Below are 12,558 nucleotides of genomic sequence, written 5' to 3' on the forward strand. Positions count from 1 at the left end.
CTCTGGTGAATTCCATGCCCAGGAGGGTTAAGGCAGTGCTGGATAATAATGGTGGTCACACAAAATATTGACACTTTGGGCACAATTTGGACATGTTCACTGTGGGGTGTACTCACTTATGTTGCCAGCCATTTAGACATTAATGGCTGTGTGTTGAGTTATTTTCAGAAGACAGTAAATCTACACTGCTATACAAGTTGTACACTGACTACTCTAAGTTATATCCAAGTTTCATGTCTATAGTGTTGTCCCATGAAAAGATATAATGAAATATTTGCAGAAATGTGAGGGGTGTACTCACTTTTGTGATACACTGTATATAAAAAGAATTATATACTTTTCTACATAGTCACCTTCCGATGAATTTTTCCCAGTGTTGTATCAACTTTTTAAAGCCATCAGCAAAAAATGTTTTTGGTTGAGTGGGTAGCCACTGATGCACCGCTGCTTTCACATCATCATAGGGTAAAACTATAAGCTCTCTCTCAGTCTCTCAGTCTCTCAGTCTCTCAGACACGACTAATTACTACTCCTCCCACCCTCAGCGTTTCCGACGAATGCGAAAATATGAAGATCCTTATACAGTGGGGCCAAAAAGTATTTAGTCAGCCACTGATTGTGCAGGTTCTCCTACTTAGAAAGATGAGAGAGGTCTGTAATTTTCATCATAGGTACACTTCAACTATGAAAGACAAAATGAGAAAAAAAAATCCAGGAAATCACATTGTAGGATTTTTAAAGAATTTATTTGTAAATTATGGTGGAAAATAAGTATTTGGTCAATAACAAAAGTTCAACTCAATACTTTGTAACATAACCTTTGTTGGCAATGACAGAGGTCAAACGTTTCCTGTAAGTCTTCACCAGGTCTGCACACACTGTAGCTGGTATTTTGGCCCATTCCTCCATGCAGATCTCCTCTAGAGCAGTGATGTTTTGGGGCTGTCGCTGGGCAACACAGACTCCACAAATTTTCTATGGGGTTGAGGTCTGGAGACTGGCTAGGCCACTCCAGGACCTTGAAATGCTTTTTACGGAGCCACTCCTTCGTTGCCCGAGCGGTGTGTTTGGGATCATTGTCATGCTGGAAGACCCAGCCACGTTCCATCTTCAATGCTCTCACTGATGGAAGGAGGTTTTGGCTTAAAATCTCACGATACATGGCCCCGTTCATTCTTCCCTTAACACGGATCAGTCGTCCTGTCCCCTTTGCAGAAAAACAGCCCCAAAGCATGATGTTTCCACCCCCATGCTTCACAGTAGGTATGGTGTTTACTCAGCATTCTTCTTCCTCCAAACACGACGAGTTGAGTTTTTACCAAAAAGTTCCATTTTGGTTTCATCTGACCACATGATATTCTCCCAATCCTCTTCTGGATCATCCATATGCTCTCTGACAAGCTTCAGACGGGCCTGGACATGTACTGGCTTAAGCAGGGGGACACGCCTGGCACTGCAGGATTTGAGTCCCTCTCGGTGTAGTGTGTATACTGATGGTAGCCTTTGTTACTTTGGTCCCAGCTCTCTGCAGGTCATTGATCAGGTCCCTCCGTGTAGTTCTGGGATTTTTGCTCACCATTCTCATGATCATTTTGACCCCACGGGATGAGATCTTGACCCCAAGGGAGATTATCAATGGTCTTGTATGTCTTCCATTTTCTTACAATTGCTCCCACAGTTGATTTATTCACACCAACCTGCTTGCCTATTTTAGATTCACTCTTCCCAGCCTGGTGCAGGTCTACAGTTTTCTTCCTGGTGTCCTTCGACAGCTCTTTGGTCTTGGCCATGGTTGAGTTTGGAGTCTGACTGTTTGAGGCTGTGGACAGGTGTCTTTAATACAGATAACGAGGTCAAACAGGTGCCATTAATACAGGTAACGAGTGGAGGACAGAAGAGCTTCTTAAAGAATAAGTTACAGGTCTGTGAGAGTCAGAAATCTTGTTTGTTTGTTACTGACCAAATACTTATTTTCCACCATAATTTACGAATAAATTCTTTAAAAATCCTACAATGTGATTTCCTGGATTTTTTTCTCTCATGTTGTCTCTCATAGTTGAAGTGTACCTATGATGAAAATTACAGACCTCTCTCATCTTTCTAAGTAGGAGAACCTGCACAATCAGTGGCTGACTAAATATTTTTGACCCCACTGTATGTGTTTAGCTGTATTTCTAACTGTGTGGTTTCACTTTTAAACTTGTGTTATACCTCAGAATGCTGAGAAACGGTGAGAATCAGCTTTTTTAAGAGAGGCTAAAACACAGTGTAAAAAATGCTTAATGTTGCTTAATGTACTAAAGGAACGACATAGAAACATTACAACTCTCTCAATTATTAATTATAATTAATAATATTATTAATAATATTATTAATTCTATTATTTATTGTTATAATTAAAATATTAATAATGATAAGTTCTCTTCACTAATGAAATTCCTCGGTCATTGTTTTAATACAATAAGCCATAAGTCAAGCTTTGTTCATGTTACGCATTGTTTGTACTGCCTGAGTCGCTGTTACCACATCATATCAAACAGACACATATGACACGTTCTGGCTGGTGTAAAGACACAGCCGACGGCTTGAGGTGTTAGAGGATGCATGTGCCTGTAGCCTTCCTTGGCCAGCGTGGGTTTTGTAAAGCTGTCTGTAAAGCGACCTTAGATATGAAAAAGGCGCAGTATACATTATTATTATAACTATTATTAATTATTATTATGTATATCCAGATTCGGATTGCAAATGATAAAAGTTATTTCTTTACCTCTGCACACGGTACACTCGGGTCCATGGTGGAACCAGTGCCAATATGCAGGCCACCAAATCCACCAGGGTGCTGGGCTAGCTCTTGAAGCGCTCGGTCTTCCACAGCTCATTGGTTGGCTAGTTAATTGGAGTTTAAGGCCAATACAGCTCATATGCAGATTTCCTGGCAGAAGCAGTGACGTTGGATACTATAACTGGGGATTGGGGTGGGGTGGGGTTGTCAGGTACATGTATTCAGTCCTATAATTGACAGAAACCTGATCAGTGTCCTTTATTGTTTGTGCTATGCGAAGTTGATGTCTTTCTTGGTGGTAAATAAATGCTTGACTGTGAGGGGAGTTTGGCAGGAATCACAATGTGGGGTAGTTTAGGTCTAAGTTTAACTTCTTCAATTGGTGCAGTATGCACAGTCAGAAGGGTCAGACATCCAGAGGTGAGGATCAAACCCAGGTTCTCGGGTCTTGCGTTGCTGTGAGGCTCACACTCTACACTGGTAAATTTACAGTAAAATGCACATAGTTGGATGTATTGAAACCCCACCCCCACCCCCTTTCCAAGAACATAAGGATTTCTCTAAACTTTTTTGCGGAGCTATATTTTGCTTTAAATGAAGTCTGATCCGCGTATGAAAAACCAGTAAAACCATTCTACGACCAGTATGTGTCTATCAAAATTCCAAAGCTAAAAGTATTTTTTTTCTTTACCTCTGCACACGGTACACTCGGGTCCATGGTGGAACCAGTGCCAATATGCGGGCCACAAGGTCCACCAGGGAGCTGGGCGAGTAGCTCTTGTAGCGTCCGGTCTTCCACAGCTCGTAAAGGCCGGTTCCCCGAATCACTAACGTGGGGTAGAGCTTCAGGCCGTCAGGTCGGAACGCCGGATTCTCAAAGAACTCCTGTCCAAGACAAAAAATATGTCTCATTTATCACAGCAGGGAGCCTAATAACTGGCACTATGGGGTGATATTTAGCAAACTTCACTAATGTTCTTAGAGTCATCTAAACGAGTCATTAGAGAACGGTCCTAAATTATTCAATCTGCTAAATGTACTGTATCATTCTGAGCATAAAACAAAACCTGATTGCTTTGGCTAGTGAACTTTTGATGCTCATGCCTATTCGAGAGAAAGTGGTAGATGGGCATAATTCATAATGATTCAACCATCATTAGTTCCAGCGACTCAGTTTGGAGGGTTTTTTTTTTTTAATGATTTTACTGCACTATGAGGAATTGGAAAATATCTGTATTCTGCTTTACATTGTCCAGTCAGATTAATAATGCCACAAATTAAAGTATTCGGGTGACAGTGTAAATATTTTTAAATTGCACTTTTTAATAATAATGGGGTTTTTTTTGGTTACAGCACAGGTGAACTAAAACCGAGATTTAATATGATTGCGAGTAAAAAGCACATTGTGTGCACAAGGTTCTAGTACACTATGCTTTTGTTATGTTATTTTTAAATAAAAGAATTCATCATAACTATGTACTGTATCATAACTGTACTGTATCATAACCAGTGGTGTATAAAGTACCTGAAGACCATACTTGAGTAAAATTACAAGTATCTTACAAGAAATTTACTTTAATAGATGTAAGTCACCCTTTAGAATATTACTTGAGTAAAAGTCTAAAAGTATCTGATTTTTAATGTACTTCAGTATCAAAAGTAATTTTCTGATATTGAATGTACTTAAGTATTAAAAGTAATTTTCTGATATTGAATGTATTTTCTGATATTGAATGTACTTAAGTATTAAAAGTAATTTTCTGATATTGAATGTATTTTCTGATATTGAATGTACTTAAGTATTAAAAGTAATTTTCTGATATTAAATGTACTTAAGTATTAAAAGTAATTTTCTAATATTAAATGTACTTAAAAGTATTAAAAGTAATTTTCTGATATTGAATGTACTTAAGTATTAAAAGTAATTTTCTGATATTAAATGTACTTAAGTATTAAAAGTAATTTTCTGATATTGAATGTATTTTCTGATATTGAATGTACTTAAGTATTAAAAGTAATTTTCTGATATTAAATGTACTTAAGTATTAAAAGTAATTTTCTGATATTGAATGTATTTTCTGATATTGAATGTACTTAAGTATTAAAAGTAATTTTCTGATATTAAATGTACTTAAGTATTAAAAGTAATTTTCTAATATTAAATGTACTTAAAAGTATTAAAAGTAATTTTCTGATATTGAATGTACTTAAGTATTAAAAGTAATTTTCTGATATTAAATGTACTTAAGTATTAAAAGTAATTTTCTGATATTAAATGTATTTTCTGATATTGAATGTACTTAAGTACATTCAATATCAGAAAATACATTTAATATCAGAAAATTACTTTTAATACTTAAGTACATTCAATATCAGAAAATACATTTAATATCAGAAAATTACTTTTAATACTTAAGTACATTTAATATCAGAAAATTACTTTTAATACTTAAGTACATTCAATATCAGAAAATACATTTAATATCAGAAAATTACTTTTAATACTTAAGTACATTCAATATCAGAAAATACATTTAATATCAGAAAATTACTTTTAATACTTAAGTACATTCAATATCAGAAAATACATTTAATATCAGAAAATTACTTTTAATACTTAAGTACATTTAATATCAGAAAATTACTTTTAATACTTAAGTACATTCAATATCAGAAAATACATTTAATATCAGAAAATTACTTTTAATACTTAAGTATTAAAAGTAATTTTCTGATATTGAATGTACTTAAGTATTAAAAGTAGAAGTACAAGTAAATGCTGTCAGTATAAACAAAAGCGGTCATTTTGAAAAATATGAATTGTTTTTTAAGCCTGTAAACCACCTTAACAATTGAGCCGACCCTATTTTCTTCCTTCCATCTAAATATGATATTTGCCAATTCATGATTATAATCACGTCATTATAATTTTTTTACCTTATTATTAGCCCTAAACTGCCCTGTTCCAACTTTTTTAGAATATGTTGTAGGCTTAAAATGCATGTATGTGTATGTTAAAAAATAAAATGAAGTTGACCAGTCAAAACATTTTGGGTTCATATAAGATGGAATAAGAGTCGATGTAAATGTAAGAAACACTGTCTTTTTTATTTGCATTTTCTTTACTGTCCCATTTTTTTGATTTGGGTAGTACATTCAAGTCATAGATATATCCCAATAACCTAAAACCACTGAATTTTGGTAGAATTAATTTGAAGCAAAACTCAAGAGAGTTTAACAAAACGTGTGGCATTAGTTTAAATCGAAATATTTGGGTAAAAATAAGCTGTATTTAAAAAATCTTGTTTGGGCCAGATCTACTCCCTGATTGGCATGTGTTAAACTAAAAAAATATTGGTATTCTTACTTTAAGAAAACACCATTTCTATCTTGTATGTCAACTTGAAGCTGCAGCTGAAAAATCATCCATGAAAAGTTGAAAAAGTAAAAAAATTGGAAAAGCAAAGAAATTATTATTTTTTTTTACATATTTTCTTGTTGAGACCATTAATGGGTTAAAGACTCCGATCTCGTTTGCACTTGCACATTAATGTGCTTAACCACCTAATTTACAAGCGCAGATTTGCCAAACCTGCTTGCAGTCTGTCACACATCTTACATCGTTTAGCTAAAAAAATCTTGTCCTTTTATTGTGTAGTAACGAGTAACGAATTTACATACATAAAAGTATACGTTTTCTTTAGGAAATGTAGTGGAGTAAAAGTATACGTTTTCTTTAGGAAATGTAGTGGAGTAAAAGTATACGTTTTCTTTAGGAAATGTAGTGGAGTAAAAGTATACGTTTTCTTTAGGTAATGTAGTGAAGTAAAAGTATACGTTTTCTTTAGGTAATGTAGTGAAGTAAAAGTATACGTTTTCTTTAGGTAATGTAGTGAAGTAAAAGTACTGTATACGTTTTCTTTAGGTAATGTAGTGAAGTAAAAGTATACGTTTTCTTTAGGTAATGTAGTGGAGTAAAAGTACTGTATACGTTTTCTTTAGGTAATGTAGTGAAGTAAAAGTACTGTATACGTTTTCTTTAGGTAATGTAGTGGAGTAAAAGTATACGTTTTCTTTAGGTAATGTAGTGGAGTAAAAGTATATGTTTTCTTTAGGTAATGTAGTGGAGTAAAAGTATACGTTTTCTTTAGGTAATGTAGTGGAGTAAAAGTATACATTTTCTTTAGGTAATGTAGTGAAGTAAAAGTACTGTATACGTTTTCTTTAGGTAATGTAGTGGAGTAAAAGTACTGTATACGTTTTCTTTAGGTAATGTAGTGGAGTAAAAGTATACGTTTTCTTTAGGTAATGTAGTGGAGTAAAAGTATATGTTTTCTTTAGGTAATGTAGTGGAGTAAAAGTATACGTTTTCTTTAGGTAATGTAGTGGAGTAAAAGTATACATTTTCTTTAGGTAATGTAGTGAAGTAAAAGTACTGTATACGTTTTCTTTAGGTAATGTAGTGGAGTAAAAGTATACGTTTTCTTTAGGTAATGTAGTGGAGTAAAAGTTTGTGTATGAATTGTGTAAATCCCATTCATTCAAATTATCCTTCAGAAGGATGGGTCCCTGCTGAGTCTGGTTCCTCTTAATGTTTCTTCCTTTAATTTTAAGGGAGTGCAAACTCCACACAGAAAGGACCTGCACTGCTCCACCTGGGAATCGAATTCACTGAGCCACTGTGAAGACTTACAGAATGACCTGATGAAAGCAAAAACAAATGGGTCATTTAACAACCAAGTACTTCATGGACCGACTCCACAATGCATGCCACTGTTTTCGGCTAGCCCACTTAATGTTCTGACAGTCGGTGTGTTTAAACCCAGAATCCTCAGTCAGTACCAAACTGAATAATGCATCTATTTTAGGTTGTTTGTTGTTTTCTATTTTTTGGAAATGTGTTTTTAGGGATGGGTACAGGAGTGTGCAATAGCTGCGATAAGTCTAAAGCAGGGGCTGCTCACGTCTAATGCGATTCCATTATCGCCAGCCTATGCTGCTCTTTTCAGCACCACAGTCGTCTTGGAGATAGCACTGACAGGTTCCTCTTCCCTCAGGAGACAAAAAAGGGGGGCTCTGGGGTAAGCAGAGATAAACAGACGCAGGCGGTGGTGGGTGACGCGGGTGAGGTTACACAGAAGGGCCCTGGGCAAAGACTGATAGAGGCGGGAACTGGGGTTAGAGAGCAATACACACAGCCATTAATCTCTCGCCTTCCCGCTCTGACACACACCTTCTTAATGGAGCTCTGATATTTCCAGATATTTAGAGGTGCCAGTGCTAGATCTGAGCCTCCACTGTGCTAGCCAAACAGATGAGGCTGAAGATGCCGGGCATATCTACATTTCTGTCACAAACGATAAGAAGTGTAGCCAAAATGGTCCACTTTAAGGATGGGTTAAATATTTATATACACACACATTTCCCCAAATTGAATTTAAAGATGTGGAACTGCAGGAACTTATACCAACTCCAAACGAACACACAGTGCTTGATGCGTTTGATTAAGGAACTCCTCCTCCCTAGTGTAGTGTTATCTTGAGGATATGAATTGGCTACGCACAAATGTAGAAACTTTCAGTCCAGATATGAGTGGCACTGTGGGCAGTGTGGAATCAGAGGAACATCAGGAATACCAATGATGACAGCCAGCAGGCACCAAACCAACTCGTGGCTTGTACTGTTGAGTCAACACACGACACAACACATTATTTCTTGTACAGTGTTTAAAAAAAGCATTACCTATGTGGCCTGACGTCTGAGAACACCCCCAAATAATCATTAGGCTCAGGTGTTTTATCCACATTACTAGCTAAATGGTACATAAAAAGTGACAGAAAATATAAATGTATTTTTCTAGTGGGTAGAGCTAGCAACCGAAAGGTTCAGAGTTCGAATCCCAGCTCTGCCATTCATTTACATTTACATTTTCGGCATTTAGCAGATGCTTTTTACCCAAAGCGACTTACAGTACTGTGACAGTATACAATCTAAGCAATTGAGGGTTAAGGGCCTTGCTCAAGGGTCCAACAGTGAATACCTGGCAGTGGTGGGGTTTGAACCGGCAACCTTCTGATTACTGGTCCAGCACCTTAACCACTAGGCTACATCCTGCCATTCAGCCCCTGTTGGGCCCTTGAACAAGGCCCTTAACCCTCTCTGCTCCAGGGGCGCCGTACAATGCCTGTCCATGCATTTTTAAACAAAACAATGCAAAACCACATTCTCCACACATTACAAAGGCATGGCTGCGGAAGACGAGGGTACGGGTACTGGACTGGCCTGCCTGCAGTCCTGACCTGTCTCCAATAGAGAATGTGTGGAGAATTGTGAAACGAAAAATGAGACAACGACAACCCCGTACTGTTGCACATCTTAAGACGTGTTTGCAGGAAGAATGGGACAAAATAAAAGCTGAAACACTAAATCACTTGGTATCCTCGGTGCCAACACGTCTTAAGTGTGGTGAAAAGGAAGAGCAACATTACAAAGTGGTAAATGCTTTACCGTCCCAACTTTTTTTGGAATGTGTTGCAGGCGTGAAATGCAGGAATGGATATTTATTAATAAATAAAATGAAGTTGAGCAGATAAAACATGAAATAACAGGTTCATCCTGTCTGCAATCAAATGAAAGTCAAAGTATAAGAAACTCTGTTTTTTTTTATTATTTGCATTTTCCATACTGTCCCAACCTTTTCTGATTTGGAGTTGTATATATGACAAATAAAGGCATTCTTTAACAGTCAAAATGAAGCAAAAAAGGGCATTCCTTAAACTGTTGACAAAGCAAAGGTTACATACATGGTTTAATTAGGTTGGTGGCTTATATAAAGCCCTGACATCAATGCTACCGACTTGACTTCAAGAAAGAAATCAGGACAACAATTGTGAGCCAAAATCAATGTCTGACCTCATTAATGCTTTTTAACTAATGGGCACAAATTCCTAAAGACAAACTTGAATAGAGTAAACTATCTGTAACCAACACTATTCTTATGCCCACAAATTTAGAATGGGATGCTCAACAACCTCATGGTCACATGTCCATGTAAGTTTGGTCAGATAGTGTATTTGTGCATATGTGTCATAATTAGGGCTCTTCTAAATTCACGGGTAATTGTGCTTAATTTCACAGACCTCGTTTTTCAAAAATCAGAGTTCACAGATTTTTTAAGAAAAGTGCCACATTTCATGACAGAAATAACACTCATAAATTGAATGACAGAATCAATGAAATATTAAGGCAAGGCATAACTAAACCAAGGCATAATTATAAATCTAAAAAAAATCAAAAGCTCTAGGACTTCACTAAAATCTTTTAAGAGCCTATCAACATCTCAACAGCTGGAAAGTTGCAAAAGAAGAAACATCTGAGTATCTGCAGGCCTTGCTCAACCTTCATGATTTCACTTTTGATTATGATCTGAAATGAAGCTCTTTGAAAAACATGGGGTCTTTTACATCATCATCCCAGCAGGTGATAGTGTGATGGTGTGAGTACGCTTTGCTGCCTCAAGAATGAAAATAAACTGTATCAATAAGTGCTACTATGGGTCTGTCTGAAAATGTAGTAAGCTCTCTATATAGACGGCATTTTACGTCACCCTACATACCCTGCTGAGAAGAAGGCTGTCTAAACTGTACGCTACCTAATGAGATGCCTTATTTTGAAGCTATAAACTAGCTCTAACTCAATAATGAGGGAGCTTCCAGTGCTTCACACAGCACTTTTCAAGGTGTTCAGATCACTGTACAGTTCACACTACAAAACTAGATCTGTTGTAATCGGGAGTTTTTTAAATCATTGTGGTTTTACACTACACGACTGATCGACGATAGGGGGTCACACACTACACAATCAGCAGGAGAACTATCCTGACGAGTCTGTCTGATCTCCCAAACTGCGTTTTGTGACGAAAAAACACGGAGAAGTAGGCCGCTCAGGTGGCGCAGGGGTAAAAACACATGCTGAAACCAGAGCTGGGATCTCGAATACATCGTATCGAATCACAGCTCTGCCTGCCGGCTAGGCTGAGCAGCCACATGAACAACGATTGGCCTGTTGTTCAGATATGGGCGGGGTTAAAGCGGATGGGGTCTCTCTCTCATGACTGGTGCAATTACGACTGTTTAACAAACTGCTGGCTGATTGATGGCGCCTGCACAGAGATGAGAAAAGAGTGCTCTCAGGGTGTGTCTCTCTGTACACAACACTGAGCTGCGCTGCACTCGTCAAAGTGTAGGTGATAAGATGCATACGGCATGCTGCCCACGTGTCGGAGGGGGTGTGGGTTAGCTTCGTTGTCCTCAATCAGAGCAGGGATTGGCATTGGTGGAGAGGAAGCATGATGCAATCGGGCAATTGGACAAGGGGTGTGTGAGACCATGTCCAAAAATGCAAGTCAGAATGAAGCGAGCGATCAAAGTTGTTTGTGCACCAATGTGCAGTGTAAAAGTAAGTAGGAAAAAATAAATGAATCTGGCTGAAGGAGTGGATTTGGCAACACGGCCAGAAGGTATCGTCTATTTTGCAAAGAGAGTTGGAAGTCAAATAACTATTTTTTGCAATGCAACGTTGGTATTATGGTTTGGTGTGGACGACAAGTCACAAATACTGTAAAGCTTGTATGTGTACCAGTGTATTCCGATAGAAACTATATTATGCCCCTGCCACACACATTTACTTTGCCTGCCACAGGGTTCCCCTTCTGAATTTAGCATTCATAACAATTACCTGATCGCAAAATGCTAGATATCTTAGTATGCAAGCCATCCGCTATGTGTTGAACAGTTCACACAGAGATCAAGAGCCGATTACCCGAGCGAACACCAATTTGCTTCAGAGTTGCCACATCTAGCAGCGAGCAAAAATCAGGCCAAAAATCGTGTAGTGTGGGTGCCCAGGTGGCACAGCGGGATATTCTGCTAGCACACCAGCACCGAGATTCTGAACTCCTCGGTTCGAAACTCGTCATTGCCACCGGTCGGTTCGGCGCCATCTAGCAGGCATAATTGACAGTGCCTGCAGGGAGGGATGGCCGGACTATGTGGGTGGAGTCTTCAAACGCTGTGTAAGGAAACTGATTGGCAGACAGAGAGGCGTCTGTGCAGAATGCATGGGTGAAAAAGGGTTCCGTTAAGGGCTGCACGTGGGTCGGAGGAGGCGTGAGCAGCAATATACCCACCTCGACTGCAATCAGGGATCCCTAGCAGCGGAAGACAAATTGACTAGGCTAAATTGGGAGAAAAATGGGATAAAATGCATAAATAAAAATAGGAAAAAAAAATGTATAGTGTGAACTAGGCATTAGCTGTGAAGGCAATCCCAGCATTCAATGCGACACAACTTTTCTCACACAAAATTACAAATATGGCAGACGAATAAGTTCTTTTTAAACGTAAATAAATTCTCACTGATATTTAATTTGTATAAGGGTGACCAAGTGTCATTTATTTGCAAATATGGGCTTGTCAGTGACAATTTAACCATTTTCATTACACAGAGGGAGACGTTAGCTGACATGTTAGCGGGTTGTGCCACCTCAGCCCATTTGAATGGCCTGAGGCTAACTGTGTAAGATTAGTAAGTGAAAACCGCGGTGACGTCACCATAATCGCTGTCTAAGTAGTGCTTCTAAATAACCTGCCTTATAAGTTTGATAGGCAGCTGCCTAGGTAGGCAGCACACTAGGTTTTCAGACAGACCCTACTTGGAGAGTAGAGCTTTAGACCATTAATAGGAAGGTTGCAAGTTCAAATCCCTGCCTTGCCATG

At 38.0% G+C, this 12,558-nt stretch overlaps 1 protein-coding gene across 2 annotated transcripts in view; it reads right to left on the minus strand.

The window, feature by feature from the left end:
• The window catches only part of elp3 (elongator acetyltransferase complex subunit 3), a 54,724-nt gene that overhangs the window by 16,650 nt on the left and 25,516 nt on the right, over window positions 1–12,558 (minus strand). For both annotated transcript variants that reach the window (XM_063001253.1, XM_063001252.1), the window contains one exon: window positions 3,474–3,667. In XM_063001253.1, coding sequence (XP_062857323.1) covers window positions 3,474–3,667 — 194 coding nt within the window. The remainder of the gene's footprint in view (window positions 1–3,473; window positions 3,668–12,558) is intronic.

Source organism: Trichomycterus rosablanca, chromosome 9, assembly GCF_030014385.1.
Source record: "Trichomycterus rosablanca isolate fTriRos1 chromosome 9, fTriRos1.hap1, whole genome shotgun sequence".
In the NCBI taxonomy this organism is placed as follows: domain Eukaryota; kingdom Metazoa; phylum Chordata; class Actinopteri; order Siluriformes; family Trichomycteridae; genus Trichomycterus; species Trichomycterus rosablanca.